This window comes from Hydra vulgaris, chromosome 06, assembly GCF_038396675.1.
Source record: "Hydra vulgaris chromosome 06, alternate assembly HydraT2T_AEP".
Taxonomy (NCBI): domain Eukaryota; kingdom Metazoa; phylum Cnidaria; class Hydrozoa; order Anthoathecata; family Hydridae; genus Hydra; species Hydra vulgaris.
In genome coordinates, this window is record NC_088925.1 from 25,080,998 (window position 1) to 25,104,641 (window position 23,644).

A 23,644-nucleotide genomic window follows, 5' to 3' on the forward strand; every position below is an offset into this window, starting at 1 on the left:
TATACAAATCGTTGTATTTCTTTTTTCTCTAAAATTGCTTTTATAAAACCCAACATTAAATTTTGTGATAGATACAGCTTAATAGATTTAAATATTACACTGAACTGTAAAATCGCAATTAAAAAATCGTTCCTCTTGGCTCTTTACGGCAAGGCTCGTGAGTGTTTTATGTTGAACTTTAACTGACAATATTTTCGGAAACGGGTTCAAGTTTTTAAATTTATTTTAACAACTTTTTCTAGAATTTTAAGAATCAATCGATTCAGAAATACGAGTAACATTTAAATACTTTTTGATAACATTGACTTGATATTAACTAATCCACATTTATATACATTTGTTCAGACGAGATCTTCTTAATTGATAAACATTCCAACTGATTCCACCATTTGAGAATATCGAGGTTTGGTGTTAAACTATTCATACTAAATCTAAACCCAGCAATAAAAGAGTAATTACGATGTAATTCAAGAAACAGAAACCACCAACACATCAAAAGCATAAGTAGACAAAGGCTCCATCTGCAAAATATCATAGTTATCTGTCGTTTTTTATTTGTTTATAAAATCAGTAACTCCTAAACTCTACCATAAAGTTTTTCCCTAAATTATTTGTCAAGAAGACCATATCTCCATCATTCAAGTAAATTAAATGTCTGAACGCTTTTTTTATTATTACATTTTATAGCATCTTGAAACATCACGTACTAAGAAGTGTTGCAAATTGCTCGTGATATGTTTTGAACTAACACGTATTTTTTTGTTTTAAATGCTTGATAAATCCTAAACATTTATCCTAAAAAATCATATAGCAATATTTAAATTACAAATAATAATAATTGGTTCGAGTTTTCTGCATTGTGTGCATGAGTAAATCTAGTTGCTTCTTGGAAAAAAACAAGATCGACATAGAGTATGTCGATGGCCGTGGCGTTTTTGTGTTACAGACATCTATTAAACAGGTGTTTGATATAATAAGATTGTTCATCTCCATTATAAAAAGCTCTAAGATGTTTCTTCTGCATATACGTCTAATTGATTTAAATGAGGCTTTTGTAGATCAGGATTAATGTTAAACAAAAGTTTCAAACAATAAACCTAAAAAATTAGATTAAAAAAAAATTAGTTTTGTGCAAATAATAAATGCACAAATATTGTATGCATTATGATGTTTATTATATTGCTATTGCATGTATATTTAATAACCTCAATAACAGAATTATCAATGATAGAGATTTCACCATTCTTTGAAATAACTTCTCCATTTACATATATTGGTAATTTACCAATATTACGTAGCAAAAAACGACCGTCTTCATGCTCAATAGAAACCTAAAATCCATGCAAATAGTTTTACTTTTGTTAAAATTTATTTTTTATTTTAATTTATGATTTTTATATTTCACCCAACTTTACTTTTTTTTTTTTTACTATATAATTTGCTTTTATTTATTGAAGTTCAGTTCAAAATATTTTAAAACACCTGTTTTCTTGATATTTTACGACTTGGACCTTCTATTGTAAGATCTACATCAACCTCGTGCCCATGCGCAGCTCTACCAATTATTAGCTAAAAATGAAAAAAAAAAAAAAAAAATTGTAAATACACCTCGTTAAATAGCATGTAAAACCCGTCTCGTCAAGTTTTAAAATTTAAAACTGTAATTGATAGATTATGAAACCGTATTTCAAAATCCCTAGTGGTAGTAGTGGGGGAATTTGTGCTATTTATTTTTAATTTATTTTTTTAGGGTAAAAACATGAGATATAGCTTTGGAATATAATTTAATAATATTGAAATATCATTTTGACTTTCAATAAATCCAAAAAAAATTATCAAATCTCCATGCAACTAGGCCAATTTAAAAGAAATAAAAGATTTTAAACTAAAATATTTTATATCAGTTAAAACATATCTAGAATAAAGCAAAAATTGGGGCTCAAAATTTATAAACCTAGGGGGTAAAAATATTAGAAGGTAGAAAGGGTTAATAAAAATTACAAGTACTTTTGAAAATAAAAAATTAAAAAGTCTTATTTATTTAGAATAGCAAAGTAATTTACTTTTCTTTCTCAGTAAAAAACCTATATATATATATATATATATATATATATATATATATATATATATATATATATATATATATATATATATATATATATATATATATATATATATATATATATATACATATATTTATAAAGTTTTAAAAAATTTTCTTAATAGTCTGTTAGAGTACAAACGATTTGACCTTGTAAAGATTTTGATAACTCTTCAATGATATATTATTGACTGTTTTTCATTTAACAATTAATAATTACTATAACCCTGCATCATGAGATATCAAAAATATATTAAAACCTAACTTCAAAAAGTTACTATCTGCATAGTATGTATTAGTTAATTTGCTGTAAATGCGTAAATTTGTTTACTAAAAACTTTTATTTGGTGTTTACTAATTCTTAGTGGTAAACAATGTCTACTATGATCTTTACCTTTTATAATAAGATTGAGTGAACTATTTAGTAAAACTAGTTTACCAATTAAAACGTGTAAAAAAAAATTAGAATTAAATATTTAAAACAAAAACTACAAAAATTGAATTAACATATCTATTCAACTTTATCAATTTAAAATAAAAAACTTTGCAATGAAAATTGTACGGCGGTTTTATTGAAAGCTAACTAAAAGATCAGCGATGTTATTTTTACAAATATTGAAATTGTAAAGTAATTGAAATTTATTTCTTTACTAACAATAAAAAAATCTTGAAATAATTATAACTTAAATGCTTGAAATAATTATAACTTAAATGCTTGGAATAATTATAACTTAAATGCTTGAAATTATTATAACTTAAATGCTTGAAATAATTATAATTTAAATGCTTGAAATAATTATAACTTTAATGCTTGAAATAATTATAACTTAAATGCTTGAAATAATTATAACTTAAATGCTTGAAATAATTATAACTTAAATGCTTGAAATAATTATAACTTAAATGCTTGAAATAATTATAACTTAAATGCTTGAAATAATTATAACTTAAATGCTTGAACTTATAACCACTACGTTAATTTTACGCGGTTTAATTTACAACCTTTAAACGTTATGCTTTTTAAAAAAATAAAAACTTTTATTAGAGTAATGTTAATGTAATTAAACCAATATTGCATTCCACTGCATGATCACCTGTTGCAATATCCGCTTTAACTGAGAGTTTTACAATATTATAAAAAGAGCAACTTCCTAAACTGACACTCAGTGTAGTTAAGGTAATTTAAAATATTACAACGTCAGTTTATTTTGCTTACAGCGACATATTTCCATTATAGGTCTCAGAATTATGACAAGGTATCGTCCATAAATTACGCAACGCTAAATTTATTTAAAAAACAGGACATTGAAAAAACAAACATGTTGAGCTCTTTTACGCGGCGATTTTCATTAATAACTTAATGCGTTATTTTTATTTTTCATTTAACTTCAGGCTCTGCGAGAAAAAACTTTTAATCACTTTTGTTTTGTTTATTAGCGTTATTTATTAGCGAAATTAGGCGTTTTTTATTAATATAATTATTACATTAGCTAGTTGGAATGGAGACTAGATAGGATCATTTTGAAAGTGGGTCTAAGTACAAAAACAGTTATATTTGTCACTGACTCCAATATATAAAAAAAAAAACGTTTTTTTTCGAAAACCAGGGTAAAATTTGGAAAAACTTTTTTAGAAGTCATGACAGAATTTTAGCATTTCAATGTTCAAAACTTAAGCTTCTAGAAAACTTGAACAAATAAAAGCTAAAACATTTGTACTCAGTTTAAAAAACTAATACAGGGTGAGACAAAATTAACTCCCCTATTTGAAAGAGCTGTTATTTTTTATTTTGATATTAACTGTCATTATTTTTGTTTACAGTTGTAAAGTAGAATAGCACAAAATTAATTAAGAATCGATTCAATCCACAACAACGTGCAGAAATCGTGACTATTTTTATTCAAAAAAAATAAGTCAGTTGTGTTAACTCAACGAGAATATCGAAAAAGACATCGTAATCAATCAGCACCTGATAAGAAAACAATTCATGCTTTATCAAATCGATTTGAACAGTATGGAACAACTTTAGACTCTCACCATTCAGGAAGACCAAGAACCGCCCGCTCTGAAGAAAATATCGCTCGTGTTTGTAAAAGTGATGCAGAGTCACCAAAAACATTAACAAGAAGACGTGCCCAACAATTAAACATTTCTCAGCGCTCTCTTCGACGAATTTTGAAAAAAGATTTACACCTTTTCCCTTACAAAATCCACTTAGTGCAAAAGCTATTGCCCAGAGACCATAATCAGTGTTTGAAGTACAGTAATGTCATTTTGAATCTTGCGAGAGAAATTAATTATTTTATAAATTGATAATTTTAGTGAAAAAATGATGAGTGAAGAAGCATATTTTCATCTCAGTGGCCATGTCAATAAACAAAATTCTCGATTTTGGGGAAGTGAAAGCCCATAAATCATTCATGAAACATCATTGCATCCACAAAAAATAACAGTTTGGTGCGTTATTCATGCCAAAAATGTCATTGGACCTTAATTTTTGAAGACGAAAATGGACAAACAACAACTGTTACTGGTGATAATTATCGACAATTGATCAAAGAACAAAATCTGGACAATATGTGGTCAACAGGACGATGCCACACCACATACAGCCAGAGAAACAACACGGATTTTGAATTAATTGACCTTTTTCCAGGTCGATTAATTTCTCGTTTTGGTGATTTGCATTGGCCTGCAAGATCACCTGATTTAACAGCTTTAGACTTCTTTTTATGGGGTTATTTAAAAGAAAAGGTGTACGTGAATAAACCACAAACTCTTGATCAACTGAAAAATAATATTCGACAAGAAATAGAAAACATACTGGTTGAAATACTCAAAAAAGTAATGAAAAATTCAATAAAAAGAGCTGATTTGTGTAGAACCACTAAAGGCGGACATCAAGTTGATATCATTTTTGAAAATTGACAAACAAAAAATTTAAATGCTAAATAAACATATTACTTGAAAAAAAACAAAAATCTTTCATTTATTTCAAAATTGTAAGCAAACCAAATGGGGGAGTTAATTTTGCCTCACTCTGTAAATAACACTGCATGTATAAAAAGATGATGCTATTTATAAAAAGATTTCAAAACTTGCTCCTTCCTCACCTAAATTCAAACCTTCCTCAACCAAATTCAAATGTCAAAAAATTACTAACAAAGCTCTTATTTTTTCTATCTAATGGATGGACAAACAACAATATAATTACTTATAAAGTTCTTTTTTTTTTTCTTAATGGATGAACAATATATAATAACAGAAAAAACTAAACCTTATTTTTTTTCATGAAATATTTCAATATTCTCCCTTGCAGTGAAGCCAAATCATCGTGCTTAAAACTTGTAAACGCCAACTCTAAATATGAACCATATTTAAATATGAAAAAAGAAATACCAACTAATTAATATTGTATAGGCTAAGTGACTATAACATAATACAGAATTTTAATATTGAATATGCATATAAAAATATATATTTAATAAAACAAAAAAAAATAATGTAAAAATAAATTTATCACAATTTTAATAAGTAATCTAGAGCATACAACTATTATCAAGTTATTTTTTAAAATTAAATTTTTTTCATTTAATAAAATTTTCATTATGATCATAACATGATAAAACGTAAATAATGTGAAAAGCTATCATAAGATGAGCTATCATAAGATAAGTTATCATAAGATAAGCTATCATAAGATAAGCTATCATAAGACGAGCTATCATAAGATAAGCTATCATAAGATAAGCTATCATAAGACGAGCTATCATAAGATAAGCTATCATAAGATAAGTTATCATAAGATAAGCTGTCATAAGATAAGCAATCATAAGATAAGCTATCATAAGATAAGCTATCATAAGATAAGCTATCATAAGATGAGCTATCATAAGATAAGCTATCATAAGATAAGCTATCATAAGATAAGCTATCATAAGATAAGCTATCATAAGATAAGCTGTCATAAGATAAGCAATCATAAGATAAGCTATCATAAGATAAGCTATCATAAGATAAGCTATCATAAGATAAGCTATCATAAGATAAGCTATCATAAGACGAGCTATCATAAGATAAGCTATCATAAGATAAGCTATCATAAGATAAGTTATCATAAGATAAGCTGTCATAAGATAAGCTATCATAAGATAAGCTATCATAAGATAAGCTATCATAAGAAAAGCTATCATAAGATAAGTTATCATAAGATAAGCTATCATAAGATAAGTTATCATAAGATGAGTTATCATAAGATAAGCTATCATAAGATAAGCTATCATAAGATAAGCTATCATAAGATAAGCTATCATAAGATGAGGATTTTTTTAATCATTTATTTAATTTTTAAATACAATCTTTTAAACATTGTTAATATATGTTTTTACATACAACATAATGATTTAGTTTATAAATAAGTTTCGTTTATAAGTAGCGTACAAATACTAAATTATTCAAATATTTTGGATTATTTATTAGATATTGATTTTTTTTATTTATTAGATTCGGATTATTTTGGATTAAGTATAAGTCAAATTTTTTCAAAAAATTTCATTGACTGACAAAATATCTGCTCTTTCCAAAACACCCATTCAATGCATGTGATGCACTTCAATTTTTATTTTATTTTATTTTAGTAACTTCTTATTTAGTTGTTTCCACAAATAATAAAAACTGAACTATAAGCTACAATTGAAATTATCTGTTTATTGAACCAAATTTATCAACAATTTATTTATGTAAAAAATAATTTGTCTACTTTTTAATACAATAACAAAATTTATTTTTAACTTGTTAGACTTTTTTGATTGATTTTGGTTTTGTTTAGTTCTCTAATTCATTCTCATATTAGATTACATTTCTGTTCACATTGAATTTCATGGCATGACATTACAATGGACCATATGTGGCTAAAGTATTTGTGCAACATGATTAATATAATTATTACAATCACATGGATTTATTATTTGCAGCCACATATGGTGTAAACAATGATCAAATAAATTTTAAGAAATCTGGAAAAAATAGAACTTGAAAGATATATCCATAGTTACAGATTTATCCGGAAAAAAATAATCCTTGGGTGTAAATAAAACATTGTTGACAGATAGTAGAACTGTTGAAAATTGGTTTGAAAATAAATAAAAAGTTATAATAATATAAATACTATTTTGATTTTTTTCCTTTCACTTGATGTTATATTAATAAAATAAGTAGTTAAAATATAAATAGTAATAATATATTATTAATTTACTAAACTAAATGAATCTTTAATCATAAAATTAATGAGTTTTCAAACGTTCATATCTTAGTTTCTTTAATGTGTTATAGCTCTTGTTGCAATCACTTTTGTTGCAATCACTTTTGTTGCAATCACTTTTGTTGCAATCACTTACATTCACAATTTCAGACTATGCTACACTTTCAATAATCATTAAAAAAAATAATACACTAAAATAACGATTAACAAACATTTTTTTTGAATAATTAGGTTTTAATAAAAGCAACTTCAAAACCAAAATCTTTAAGACCAAAGAAAAGACAAAAAGTTAGAGGCCAGGATAAGAAACATTTTTTTGGACAAAAGGCGAATAAGATTTGTTAAATAGCTAAACATTTTCTATAATAAATTTTGAATGTTTTGATTTGTTTAGATCCAGAATAGAAGTGATAGATACACTAGGCATGATGAGCTGAGGAAGAAAGCTGAAACAATTAGAGTGGTTCTTAATGATCCGGGGGAGCAGACAATGAAGATCAGGACTACATTAACTTGTTTCTCCGTGCAACTGCCTTATTCGTCAAGATTCATATTTCGTAGTTAAAGAGTTGAGAGAGGGTTGTAATCATATTAAAATAGCCTCCTTAACTGTGGTGGCTCTCTCAGCCTTGGGGTAAATAACAATAAAACAAAATATCAGTGAAAAAGATAAATCACCTTTATGAAAAAGTAGAGAAAGATCAGTCTCAGATACAGCTTTTTAATAACCTTTTTTCAGTACCTTTCAAAAGTCTCCCCTTCTGTGTCAAAAAATTATGTCATAAAAGTGAAGAAAATTTGATTTCTAGAAAATTACTTCTTTAATAGGTCCTGCCAAACTGCACCCTAATAGAAAAGATTATTACCCAGACTTTAGCAATTAACCAACTTTGGCTGATAAACATGATAGACCTAAATCAAGACATAGTTCTGGTCCCTCAGCCTTCAAAGTAAATAAGCAGATCACTGGGAGAGGGTTTGATTGCATCAACCACAACAAAATGTATAAGATCTGGTATCAGTATAAGATATCAAACTCTGTTTATCTTTATCATTATAAAGAATCATCCGGAAGAAGCAGATGCTAACTACTTCATTCTGAATGTACAAATTACTGTTAATATAGTATTTTATAAAAATTATACTGTTTTAATATTTTAGTTTTAGGACTGTAATAATATAATAATCTGCTTTATATTGCTGGTTAATGAAATTATTAAGATAAATATTTATTTAGGTTCCATAATGGGAATATGGAAACAAAGAAGAACAAATCATTGTTGTTTTATTTATATGGTAAATTTTTAGAGCACATAGAAAAATATAAGTAGAGGTTCTCATTGATAGACTAGCAGTATCAGTTACAAGTCGTGAGTTTTCATCAAACTATGATTTACTTCTTAGGATTGTTCCTGTAGACAGTAGAAAAGCTAATTGTATGGTTATGGTTATTCCAGAATCTGGTAGAATATTTTGATATATCATTTTGTATATATCAGAGAATATAATTGTTGCGTGTACTGACAGTGAAAGTACTGTAACAGTTTCAAACATCGGAAAGAAATCAGGAGCAGAAGGAATCCTTCCAAGGAATGATTATAATCACATAATAGAATACCAAAAAAAAATTACATTAAAACTCGTTTTCTCAATAAACATCACAAAAACAATTACAAAGACAATTATATTAATACAACTTTTTTTTTATAATTCAAATATTCAGAATGGCATAACAATACTGGCATAGAAATAAACAGTAATTTTTATACATAAAATGTGAACAGAGAATTGATTTTTAAAAAGGTGTTAACTATATTCTAGATTAATTAAGATGGAAAAATAGAAAACAACAAACTTTTTTTTTTTAAATACAAACTAAGGACTTGAGTTTGGGCAAAAATCTACTTGTGAAGTAAATTTAATTATATATATATATATATATATATATATATAAATATATATATATATATATATATTTATATATATATATACAACCCGTAGATGTTGTCCGAAAGTTTTTTCCATATTTTGTTGACAAAAAGTAAAAATTAAAATGCAAGACCGGAATTATTTTTTTTATTAATTGATAGACTGCCTGCCCCAACCAAACCCTCAGTTGATGTAGCAGCACTCCCTTGCGGGTCAGGTTAAAAGATAGTAGATGTAGCAGCACTCCCATACGGGTCAGGCTATTTGTCAGTCGATGTAGCAGCACTCCCTTGCGAGTCAGGCTATTTGTCAGTCGTTGTAGCAGCACTCCCTTGCGAGTTAGGCTATAAGATGTAGCAACACTCCGCGCATGATTTACAGTAAAAATAAATAAAAATAAAAACATTTTATTAAAAAAATTAAAAATAAAAACATTTTATTAAAAAAAATAAAAATAAAAACATTGTTTATATTGTTAAAAACATTCAGAATGTTTTTAAAGCATTCTGGTCAATTAAATTTGCGTTTTTGTGTTTTTTTTAAAAACGATTTATTTGCAATTAAATTAATGGTTTTTACTTTCGTCCAACACGCAAATGTTGAACGAAAGTCAAAAGTAATTAAAAGTGACATGTGTTGGCGTAAGAATCACTTTTTTCCTTCCGCTCTTCCCAAAGACAACAAACTATAGATCTATATATATATATATATATATATATATATATATATATATATATATATATATATACATATATATATATATATATATACATATATATATATATATATACATATATATATATATATATATATATATATATATATATATGTATATATATATATATACATATATATATATACATATATATATATATACATATATATATATACATATATATATATATATATATATATATATATATATATATATATATATATATATATATATATATATACAAATTGCAGATTTAGCAGCCCATGAAATATCACTAATAATGTCATAGTGTTTGAGTCTAGACGGAATAAAGGATATTATTTTACTGAAAAAGAATTCTGTGTTTTGCTTTTTTTTTAATTCTTCTTTTTCTTCTATGTCTGATAAACTACCTGGATAAAAGCCAGCTGTTTAAAAATTAAATTAAACAAAATATATTTGTACTGAGCCAACCTAAATCCAAAGAAATCAACTCAACAATTTTTTCTTATTATCTTGTATAAGGATATAATTGCCAATATAGAAACAAAATTTATGTTTGCAAAGGGAATTAAAATATGCAAAAAATACATATTTTAATTCCTGAGGATTGGCTTTTTTTAGAAATAGTCTGCAACATATAATCACAACATACAAAATTGAATAGACGGACATCATTCCATCATTAAAATTAATAAACATATCATCCTAATAGAAATATATACAAATCATACTAAATTAAATGTAGAAAATTAAATATAGATAGAAATAGAGGTACATAAATATATTATTCCAATAATTATGTATACAAAATCATACTAATTTAATATAGAAAATTGAACAAAAAAAAAAAAGAAAAAAAAGTGATAACTAAATTGAACATTGAAATTGAAAATGAGCATCATTCAAATATTTACAAAAGTTATATGAATCAAATTAAATCCTAATGCACTTGTTAAAATAAAGAAATTAATGATATTAGCAAATTATAGTTGTTCAACAACATTGACTTAAAAAGACAAATTCATACCAGGGATACCAGACTTCTCTAACAACAACTCCCATTGGGGTATTTCTTTTTCCAATCTTTTAATTTCTCGTTTAGTGCAACGATCATTTAAAGACAATGCTTGCTTAAGTACTTCATCTTCGTCACCCCTCAAAAATAAATGCGAATTACTTAACATGAAAGAAAAAATCTTATCAATAAAACAAAACACATGAAAGAGCATACATAATCTGATCATCAATTATCTTTGCTTCCATCTCATTGATCGATGTTGCAATACCGGATGACACATGTGATTTAACTAACAAAAAGATATTTCAATAAGAAATAAAATCAATTTCAATACGTATTTGTGTGTATGCGGGGTGGGTGGTATTGTGAATTGTATTTGTGTATATTTATGGGGGTAGGTGGTGGTGTGAAAGGCAATCTAGATAGATAATTTTACGTAGATAAATATTATTTTTAATACAGTTCATCAAAAAACTACCATAATTTTTAAAAAAATATTTGACACCAGTACAAATATTTAGAAATTCAAATTTTGTCCTATATTTTTAAGTAGCCAATCTTGAGAAAGAAAAATCATGAAAGTTATTTTTTATTATTATTATTTTTGAAATCTAGGTTAAAATTTGTTTTTAGGGGATAATTTTTTCAAAAAAAGTTATTTTTACAAGGCTGACTGAGGCTCTTCACTACTGGTTTTTGAGGCTTTATTGGAGAAAATAAAACTTTGACATCCTTTTATCCAATTTTGAGCTAAATTTTAAATTGACACTGCGTATCAAAAATTTCTATACAAAGATCATTTACAGCTCTCATCTTGTAAATCATTTACAGTTATCACCTTGTACCAAAGCAACGCAGTTTTGTCATAGAATAAAAACATGAAGTTAATATTAGTTCAAAACATTAGCTTAATATGCAGGAATTTAGCATTAGCTTAAATAAGGTAATGCTAAATTCCTGCATATTAAAGAACTTGCCAATCAGTATTTTTCTTAGGTCCATCAATTTTAACATTTGGTTTTAAATAGGAATAGAAAATGCCAAAAAGAAATAAATAGAATAGAAAATGAAATAAAAAAAAATAACCTGTTTGGCAATTTAAAAGGTAATAATGTCGCAGTAGAAGCCAATGATCTTGGAGTGCCTCAGCAGTTCTGTTTTTATGAAAAACATAAACATTATCGTCTAAAAACTGTTGGAAATAAGGAATATCTCGAGTTCCATTCTAAAAAAAAAAATTCATAAAATTTTTTAAATCAATTTTACAAACAAAAAGAGTCACTCTTTGCAGATTATTGTCTTTTATATTAAACTTTTATTTTTTATATAAAACACAATAACTTTTCTTAACATTTACAGTCATTTTCAGTGGTAAAAAAAGTTTAATGATACTGCTCATTTGTTAAATTATAGATATTGAAAATATTTAATAAAATTATAATACTATATAAATAATAAAAAAAGTATTAAATACTTTAGCAGTATATTGTTACAACATTAATATAATTTTTACTACAGAATTTAATATAAAATATGTATTAGTGTTAGACAAATCAAATTTCAAAAAAAAAACAACCATATCAACATCTGCCAACAAGCATTCTTCTTCGCGTGACCATAATGCTTCATTTAATATTTTGTTGACAACATCTGCTGGAAGTGATTTAATAGCTTGTTGTGATAGCCTTAGAATATATTAAAATAAAATTAACAACAACAACAAAATTTTAAATAGATGTAAAAAATATCGTTTAAAATACTAAAATTTTGATAGAATCAACAGTTAGTAAAAGTGCTTGTCTTTTTCCTCGAGCTCGTTCTAAATTATTAGATTAAATATTAAAGTTAAACATAAATTTAATAATGTATTATACAGAACTTTCTCCTCTAAATGATTTAAAAAGTTCATACAAAATTTGTTGTTATTTTTTGAGAAAGTTTAGCAAGTAGCTTATTTCCTTTTATTATTTACAAATCGCTATTGTGTCTTTAACAAAGTTGTCAACACTTGAAAGTTTAATAATGTATTAAACAGAACTATTTTCGCATTCACTAAATATAAAAAGTTAAAAATCCATCTAATCAACCTGTTGTGACTCCAACTGCACAAAATATATTATCTAATGCTTAACTGTCAATTTAAGGATACATTAATAAAACTTGTTTGTGCACATGTTTGTTAACAAAAATAGAATAAAGAATGTGTTCATGAAAAAAAATATCTCTCAATAAGCCAAAATACTAGAAATACAGTTGATTTTGCATACAAAACATTTCTAACTGGTTGCATTTATTACCCACCATGGAATACCATGAAAACTCTATAACGAAATCGTAAACATTATTTTTTATAATCAGCCAATAAAAAATTAGTCTAACCATTAACAGTAATTTTAACTTTTAGGATAACTTTAAAACCATCATCTAATGTGCGAGCAGCTCTTCTTGCCAACTAACTACAGATTAATTTCCATCACTTTAAAATAGAAAATAATGGTTTAAGATGAGCTTATGCAATACTTAATTCATAATAATTAATAAAACACAATCTGTTTTCTTAATAACTTAATGCAATTTAACTTTTTTTTTGTTGCATTTTTGTTGCAATGTTGTATCAAAATGTTTCACGTAACCTGTTATAATTTGAATGCCACTACTACCCTGATTTAAATACCACTAGTTGTTTGTTCCTATAAATAGTGTTTTATAGACTATAATAATAAATGGATATGGATACTATTTATAAGCCATATCAACAATATGTCAAAAACTCGTTAGCAGCGAAAACATTAGCAAAATAACATTGATAACTGTCCATTTGATCCAAATATGGTTCATGAAACCTAATGCCAAAAAAATATAAGCTTTAGCACATTAATGAATCCAAAAAATATCCCTTGCATATATATTTATTGAAAAAAATTAAAAAAAAGTAGAAGAAGAATCAATAGAATCTAGCTAGAATCAAAAAGATTATGAAAATGGTGTTTAATTTTCTATGATATTTTAGCACATACATACGTATGCTCAGTTTTTACATTTTAGAGTTTGACTTTTTTTTTTTACATACATAACATACATCTCACTATTAGTCTATGCATCAGCTAATCCTATTTATCTTACCACTAGATTAGTTTATGCATCAACTAACCCTATTTATCTGTAAATCAAGTTTGTCTATAAATATTTTTTTTGTCTTGGTATTTAATTTTTCAAAACTTTTTGCAATATTCTATTTAACTATTTAATGTTCTATTCAATTTATTAACTACATATTCTTAAAAGACTAACAAAATTTTAGAGTCTTCTTATATTCAAAAACTCTTGACTTTAAAAAAATAACTATATACACATTAATACAATTCAATGTTATAAACAATTTCTTATCTACTTAGGCAGCTCTAATAAACATCTATCTACTTCTTAGCCTATCCATTTCTAAATAGGTAGATAATAACTATTAAGGTGCTCCGAGAAGACCAAGTTTTATTACAGAGCACTGTAGAAAAGCATTTAACCAGAAAGTACACCTCTTTTCTTAGTAATTGTTGTTTATTTGGTTAAACTTGTACTGAACCTCAGATATCTTGGTTCTGAGCTAGAATTTAAACCTAAGCCTCCTCCACGGCTGCTCAATTACATATATTATTATTATTATCAGCACATTTTTATAATCTACATATAATATTTCAATCTACTACAAATATATTCATTAAAATACATTATTATATTCTACATATATTTAATTATATATTAACACTTATTATACAATTTTTTAAAATTTTCTATTTTTTGTGAACTATTATTTCATTAATAAAAGAAAAGTTTAATTTAATTTTAGTTTAATTACCTTGATAGAAGTGGATCATAAAGTAACGCAAACCAACGGTCTTGAATTTCTTTTAGAGTAAATGAACATGAAAAACGAACAGCTATGTGGACAGCCTGTAAATCACATGTCTAAATATAACAATATTACAAGCTAAAATATTTATTAAACTTTTTTATCAACAAATCTTGAAAAAGAAAACTTAATATAAAAAAAAATAGAACAATATACTTGTTGCACAGATGTGATCAGTCTTAGATCATCTGCAGGACGCCATCGCCCAAAATCACTTGGAACAAGATTTGACTAAAACCAGATTTATCATGAACAAGTGGTTATATAACCAAGATTAAAATTGAACAGTTATGTCTAAAATCATTTTGTCTAACAAAACTTTAATGCATCTCAAAATAAAATAGGAAAAAGGCTAAAAATCAGTATTCGAAAACATAATACAGAATTTTTCATAAGACATCAGTTGATATATATACATACATACATACACATATATATACATACATATATATATATATATATATATACGTATATACATGTATATATATATATTTATATATATATATATTATATATATATATATATATATATATATATATATATATATATATATATATATATATATATTATATATATATATTTGTAACATCTCATGATCGCTATTTGCGTGAAACTCAGAGTAATGTTTTAAATAAATCGAGTGTTATAATTATTCAGTTTTTTTACTATATATATATATATATATATATATATATATATATATATATATATATATATATATATATATATATATATATATATATATATATATATATATATATATATATATATATATATATATATATATATATATATATACATATTAGGGTAGCTCTTAAAACAACATTTTTTTATAGTGTCTGCTCTGAAGCCCTAAATGTGTTCAATATAAAAAAACCATTCTGGATTTAAAAAGTTTTTGAATAAAAAGTATTTTTAGGGGTGGCACAAGACCCATAAAATAAAAAAAATTTTCCCAAAGTATATCATGTTGGTTCTTAAAAGAAGTAAAATTATATAAAAATTAAAAAAAAATTCACCATTTTATAAAAAAACATTATGGATAAAAAGTTACAACCGAAAAGTTTTGTGAAAATATTTTTTATTTTTAGTTTAAAAATGTCATTTTCTTGACAGTCAAATCTGAATTAAAATTTTTTTAATAAAACGATTTGTTTTGAAACTTATATAATTTTGCTTCTTTTAAGACCTAAAATGATATACTTAAAAGAAATCTTTTTTTCATAATATTAGGAAGCTATCTGATGTTTAAGGGTATTGTGCAACCCTTAAAAATAGTTTTTATCCAAAAAACTTCTAAACCCAGTAATTTAATTCATACATCATAAAATGTAAATATAGGCTTTGGTATATTAGCTGTTTGGTTTTCTAGCTGTTTATTCTCTTAAAAATTTTTTCTTTTTATTCTCCCTCTTTCTGTATTTTATCAAAAATACAAACTAAAAACATCATTGCTTATCTGCAAAACATGCACGATTAAAAATATAAAAAATGTATATATAGTATAATATTAAAACTAATATATTAAAAATAATAAGATTTTAGTGCATAGTCAAGTTATCAAAGTACAGAAGGTTTTTTAAATTACAAAAAGTTTAATTAAAATGTCTGTTTAATTAATGAAGGTTTATTAAATAAACTTTAGTTATCATTATTTTATGAAGAAATTATTTTCTGATAAGGAAGATTATATTAGAGATTCGAATGATTCATTGTTAATTAACGTTACTTGGACAAATCATATACATTATCTTGAAAGTAAAATCTCAAGAAATATTGGCCTACTTTATAAAGCATGGCCATTTTTAATTCAAAATTGTTATATTTCTCCTTTGTTCATAGTTATCTGAATTACGCAAACATTGCTTGGTGTAGCACAAATCAAAACAAAATTAAAAAACTTTTTAATAAACAGAAACATGCAATGAGAATAATATCTAATGTAGGCCGTTTTACTCACTCCAAAGAACTATTTATAAAGCTGAATATACTCAATGTCTACCAAATAAATATTTTTCATCTTTTAATTTTCATTTATAAAGTTAATAAAAGAACAACACTAAACATTTTTAATTCGCTATTCAAAATAAATAAACAAAGATACTTAACCAGATACTCAAACAACACCTATAATCAACCCAAAAGTTTTTTTCCCGCAACTGAGTTTTCATTATCCATTAGAGGACCAAAAGTATGGAATAAAATCCTATCTAATAAACTTAAAACTATTAACTCTTGAAACTCTTGATGAATTTAAAGTAAAATTGAAGCAAATGCTCCTTGTTAGTGATGGAGTGCTTGACTTTTTCGGGTGACACAGGTAAGTTTTTTCCATTTAGTTTAAAGTTTATCTTTGTCAACCCTTTTATGGATTTGGTTGAAGCATGCATATATATGCATATATATATATATATATATATATATATATATATATATATATATATATATATATATATATATATATATATATATATATATATATATATACATATACATGCATATATATATATAAATACATATATTTTTTTTAATTGGAAAGGTTCAATTTCTTCTCAATTCTGTGTTTTATTAATAATTTTAGTATTTAATTTTAATTAATTAAAAAAAAAAAAAAAGTTGTTAAAAACCTTTTTTTTTTTTTTTTTAATTTTCTTGCAATATTTAATTTGTGCAAATTTATATTAATCTTTATATACTTATTTATTTAATATTTATTTCTAAGAATTTGTTATTTTACTTTTTATTGATTATTTTATTACTTTAAAAGAATTTTTTTAAAAAAAAAAAAAAAATTCTCTATGACCCTGTAACTTTTTGTTTTTGTTTTATCTTTTTTAAAAAAGTCTTATTTTATATATATTGGTAACATTTATATACTCTATACGAAATTATATATTTTTTATGGAATCAATCTCGGGGCTTGGCGATAAGACAAATTGTGTCTTCTTCTTGCCCCAGCCAACTGTATATTGGAAATATTGGTTGTATTTATATTTTTATACGGCAAAAATGGAGAGAAAAAAAAAAAAAAAAATCATCTGAATTTAAAATTAAGCACCTAACTAATTGACATGTTGCAACAAAAGCCAGGAAAATGGTAAAAATGTTTAAAAGGTTTCAAACAAAAATGAAAATTATTTACAAAACTACATAGAAATTGAGTTTGGAAAGGTAACCCATATTACCATGGATTGCAAAACCTGATAAAGCAACTGTGGTAGCACTTTAGAGTTCGTATTGACAAAAATAAAAGAACAACAATCTGAAGATGGAAAACAATTGTATGATGCTTTAAGTCACGGAATTAAAGAGAAGAGAACACCTTTAAGGAGCTTAGTACATCTTCATGGCCAGGCTACTTCATAAATTATAGATTTATTTCAAGATTGGCACAGCAGAGTGTACAAACATCAACAGAAATAGATAAAACATGCAAGAAGTGTTGCTACATTGACTTAGGATTTTGGTTAGAGCAGACAATCTTTTTATTAAATAAAATAAAATATCAAAAAGTAAAAAGTTAAAGTAGTTAATTAAAGTTAAAAAAACTTGTTTACTAAGAAAAAAACATTTAAACTCTTATTGAATAATTTCTAATTAAAACATTTTGCTAATTGATTTGTTTTTCCTAGCTAGTTATATTCAAAATCTAATGTTTACATGAAAAAAGAAAATACCTTTACTTTAATCTTTTTTTTTGAAAGACTACTTGACATCTGCTTGTTGCTTACATTCTAAATAAATTTTGAAAACTTTTTATCAAGATTTCAAGACATAAATACATGATTTGTCAGATGTTCTAACAGAAATCTCTTTGTAGTAAAACTCAACGTTGCTGACTTTTGAGTAACAACAAAAAAATCCCCAACATCACTAAATTTTAATCTGGGTCCCTAAATTACTCCTCTGTCCAATCTCCCTTGATACTCTGCCCCTCTCCCTCTCCCTTGATAAAAAATTGTATATGAAAACAAATAGTTTAAACACAATTTTAATTTCATAATAAAGAAACCAGCATGTTACAGTATATAAGTGTAGTATGTTAAAGATCTAATTAAATTTTCTTTTTCTTGTCATCATTTTCTATTTTTTATCTTGTTAATTTTATTTATTAAATTTTTATTTTTTGTTTGTTGTTTTTTTCATTGAAAAATAATACATAATTGTAATAATAAAATAGCTTACTATTGAAATAATTATTATACTTTGCAATAAAATGTTATGATATAATCAAATTTGGGACTTCATAAAATTGTATTACTATTTTATTATTCATGAATTAATTTAATTTATTTCAATTTTTTAAATATAAAAAGTTGCTTATATTTGAAGTATTTGTCAAGATTGAAGCCACAAATTCTTTTGATAAGAGTTGTTTAAAAACTCCATCTCTATTGAAACTACTTTAACTGACAGCTTCATAACATTTAAAGCATTATTATTATTTATGATGATATGCTTTTCTTCACTTCTTAATAATCTGTATGGCATACACATCTGTCTTAGATTAGAAGACAAGTTTTGCAAAATGAAGAATATATATGTCTAGAGTAATTGGTTTTTACTTATTAAGGTTAAAGGAATAGTATTAAAGGCTTTATAAATTAATGAGTTAAAATAACTCACATATAAAAATTGTCTTAAATTATTTTTTTTGAGGTTAAACAGGAAAACTATGTCTCTATAATCTATTTGAAAAGATTGGAAATTGACCAAGGGTCAAAATTTCATTGGAAAAAACACATGAGTTCCTAGATTGTTAATGGCTTAAATATAGGTTGGGGTTGTTCTAGAAAAACAATTTGGCCGGTGGCATCTTTTTACCATACTTTTGATCTACTACACAAATTGATCCTGATCTCCACCCCCCCACACCCCACTTCCTCCTCCTTAAAAATAGATTTTCAAAAATTTTGGGTACTGCACTGACTAAACACATATTAAAAGTAAAAGAAGCACTTCACATTTTTATTTAAACATTTTTCTATCCGTAATGAATACACTACATTTTAAAAACAAGTGAAATGATGAATACACTACATTTTTTAAACAAGTGAAATGATGAATACGCTAAATTTTAAAAATGAGACAAATATCTAACAATATTACAAACAGATATTAAAAAATAAAAAAATAAATAAGGTGCTCATAGTTAAAACAACCCTTGAGATAACAACTAGAAATTATAATTTTTTAAATTGGATTCAATTTGGTTAAATCAATAAATTTCAGCAAAAAAGATGTTAAACTCCAATATTACATATATTTATAATCAATTCATAAGATTTATGATTTCGCTGCAAATATCTAATTTAAAACTTAGATCAAAGATTTAAATATAAATTATAAAACAAAAATATTTTACAATGATTCATTTCCACCCTTCTTTAAAAAAGGAAATACTTAGGTTACCATTGTCCTCTTTTTTCTGTAGGAGAGTGCAGCACTAAACTAATTAAAACCAAAATTTTCACTGCATTTTCCGACAGAAAAAAAAGAATGGCAACCCTGGGAAAAAACCAAAAATATAAACATCTGATACTCAGTTTGTTGGTTTTTAAAACTTAATGTCCATGGTTTAACACTTGTGTGGTTTAGACAGGTTTCTATAATCCCATTTTACTATTTAAACATGAGATTGTTTATACATACATTAAAAACCTTAAAGAAATACATATTAATAATATTTTCTTAATTAAAAAAAAAATTATATTCAAGATACTTTTAACAACTGACAGAGGTAATATAAAACAAAGTAAAAATATACCTTTTTTAACTTTATATCCACTGAACTTGAATCTGAACTTTTTCTAGCTGATAATCCTCTTTTATGTCCAGCTTCAACTAGTTCATCGTCAAACTTAGGTCTTTTAATAGGACGAGAAGAACTGCGACGAACACTTTTTAAGTCAGATTTAGGTACATCTTTCATAATAGATCGGCTGTAAACACTTCCATCTATACCTTGCAAACACCCTGAACTTCTATATGACTGATCCATTAACATAGATTGATTACTTTTAACAATACAATGATCATTTTTGATTTGATCTTCTAACATTATATATTTACTAGTTATATATAATAAACAAAATATGTGAAAACCTTGTAAACCATAAATATTAAAAATATAACATAAATAACAATAAATAAATAGCATATACGCTAACTCAAAATTAAATTGATTTACAAATATATTTACTTTATTTAAATTTATCAAAACTAATAGATTTTTTTTTTTAAATAACTTTTAATATTTAATTCAAATTATAATCATTTATTAAAAGCAAAAAAGCACTGCATTTCAAGAATATTTTATTCTTATTTTGACTTTACAACAGCCCAGTTGGTGTAAAACAATAATTTTATTTATATTTAATAAAAAAATTCAAAGCCTACTCATAATAAATTACTTAGAATAAATTTTCTTACTAAAAAATAAGAACAAAATATAAAACATGCCACAAGTTAAAAATTGACTTGTCAATCAATGAAAAAAAAAATGTAACTAATAATATTTTAACTCTTTAATAATAAACTATTCCTTGCATTAGATTAAAGCTCTTCATCTCCATGGATATAGCTGTAGTTAACTTTCTGATCCAATAATCTCAAAGTCAACAATATCAAATACACACTGCTTGTACTCATTCAACAAACTAATTATTACACATAATGTGCATAATTCAAGAATCATAAATAGTGAAATAAAAATATAAGTTTGCTAAAAGTTGTATTTATCACTTTCTTTTGTCTGGATTAAAGTAAGCAAATATCTATGTCAAATATAGAAAAATTTTAGCTTGAAAGTAAATATTTTAGGGGAAAAATTAGCTGAAACCCATCTCCATCATCTTGATGTTTTTTAACCAGGCATTTTTTGAAAAAATGGCTCGGTTAAAAAACATGCTCCTGTTATATGTTCCATCTACTGGAATCAGAGAAATATTATCATTACTTCTCTAATTAATTAATTAAAAAAGTACTAGTTTCACTAATGCTCTGAAACTATTTTTATGGTTCCAAAAGATTGCTATTTAGTACTTATATTCATAATTTTAGAATTTTTTTATTTGAAAAAAAAAACAACAACTTTGAAACATTATATATTATTTGATTGAAAGTGTTCAGTGTCTTAGATTGTGTGTACATAGCACGCTTTTCATAACAATTATGAAAACAAAGGCATTTTTAGGTATCTTTCTAAAATGAGCGATTGTTTAAGACTATATGGTTCTGAGTCAATTTTCAGGGTCTCTGAGGGACCCTTAAAACATTTTCTATCAAGCTAAAAATTTTGAACCATTTCAAAGAATATTTTTTCTGTGACAGCCTAACGCCAACTTATATAAACAAATTTTCATGTTTATTTGTGTATGCATATATTGTTAATGGTTTTATAAGTAAATAATTTTATATCAGAGTTTTCCTTCACAAAGGTAAGTTGACTTCGCCATGCCTAAGGAGCCTAACCTGCCTCATTTATACAAAAATATCTCTGCGTACTTATCTTTGACAAAATTGAAATAACCGTCTGTTGGGGCTTCAGTAAATTTATTCAACTGAAGGTTTGGATTATGACATATACAATCTATAAATGAATGATATTTTTACATCAAAATTGACAGTTGAATTGACAAGGCTAATTTATGCCAGAATATGATTTTAGAAAAAATTATTTTTAATAAAATTAAAAAAACTGATTTACTAATTTAAAAAAGATTATAAGTTTGCAAACTGATTATTACAATTTGAGGAATGTTATGTTTGCATAAAACAAAAACACATTGAAAACAACAAAAGATTTATTTTCCAATGATTTATGTACAGTAGCAACAACATATCAAAATATAAGTGATAAATATATTTTTATCAATGAATATATAAATTAAATTTCCTGCTAAATAAAGAATTTAAGAATAAAAAATATTAACAACCAATAAACTTATTTAATTTTATTTAAAAAGTCCAAAAAATACTCTAAAGTAAATTAAATTAAAAAAAGAGTCACAATTAAAAAAAGAAATTAAAAAATTAAATGTTTATGTGTGTGCATTTACAACAAGATTAATTAACTTCTCTAAAAAAGATTCAATTATTTTTTTAATCAACTTGAAATTATTGCATTAAGGTTGACCAAGTGGTATCAAAAAAGAAAGTTTATCACCAATTTCTGCCCAGTTTGCTCTATTAACTTGGTACATTACAACCCAAACTGATATTCCAATTGACCATATGACAGCTCCCATAGCAGATATAATAACACTTCTTCTAATTAAAGACTGCCCTTCGAATTCTTCTTTACAAAATGCATCTCGAAAAAACCAAACAGTATTTATAAACCAAAGAAATGGCAAAAAAACAAATCCACCATACATATAAATTCTTGATAATCGAATTTTTTCTTCATCTTTAACTTTTTTCAAGTCCATTTTTATCAAAAATTAATTCATAAACTAAACGCGTGTAATATAACAAAACCATTTTTGATACATTTTAGTTAACATTTTATTACTCTAAATGAAAATTTATATAATAGCATATTAAAGCACAAACGACACAAATTTATCACATTTATAAACATTTATAAATTTATCAGCTGGTAATACCTTTATAATTTAATTACAAAGAGGAGATAAATTACACTAATTGGTAATCAAGTTATTTAGGTAATAACTGTTTTCGTAAAAAAATTTTGGTGGTAAATAAAATACCGTATTTGCTACAGTTTGGCA

The 23,644-nt window shown here is 25.1% G+C and overlaps 2 protein-coding genes across 2 annotated transcripts; both read right to left on the minus strand.

The window, feature by feature from the left end:
* On the minus strand, positions 1-21,009 carry LOC100201679 (microspherule protein 1). Its single transcript, XM_065799684.1, has 12 exons — positions 20,677-21,009; positions 18,587-18,643; positions 15,066-15,140; positions 14,856-14,965; positions 12,582-12,690; positions 12,092-12,230; positions 11,219-11,294; positions 11,015-11,142; positions 5,379-5,461; positions 1,483-1,569; positions 1,206-1,331; positions 1-1,097 (listed from the first exon to the last, which is right to left on the minus strand). Exons 1-12 carry the CDS (start codon positions 20,968-20,970, stop codon positions 1,005-1,007), a joined length of 1,377 nt encoding a protein of 458 aa, XP_065655756.1. The 5' UTR covers positions 20,971-21,009; the 3' UTR covers positions 1-1,004.
* A 1,687-nt stretch (positions 21,010-22,696) lies between these two features.
* Positions 22,697-23,443, minus strand: LOC100208710 (gamma-secretase subunit PEN-2). Its single transcript, XM_065799682.1, has one exon. The coding sequence runs from the start codon at positions 23,339-23,341 to the stop codon at positions 23,036-23,038; it is 306 nt and encodes a 101-aa protein (XP_065655754.1). The 5' UTR covers positions 23,342-23,443; the 3' UTR covers positions 22,697-23,035.
* Between the last annotated feature and the right edge of the window lie 201 nt (positions 23,444-23,644).

Coding starts and splice junctions, on each gene's coding strand:
- LOC100201679 (XM_065799684.1), bottom strand. CDS start 20,970: ATGTTAGAAGATCAAATCAAAAATGATCATTGTATTGTTAAAAGTAAT. Junction 12,691..14,855: donor TATGATCCACTTCTATCAAG/GTAATTAAACTA, acceptor ATATATTCTAAG/GCTATCACAACAAGCTATTA. Junction 1,570..5,378: donor ATTTCATGAAAAAAAATAAG/GTTTAGTTTTTT, acceptor TTTCATTTTTAG/CTAATAATTGGTAGAGCTGC.
- LOC100208710 (XM_065799682.1), bottom strand. CDS start 23,341: ATGGACTTGAAAAAAGTTAAAGATGAAGAAAAAATTCGATTATCAAGA.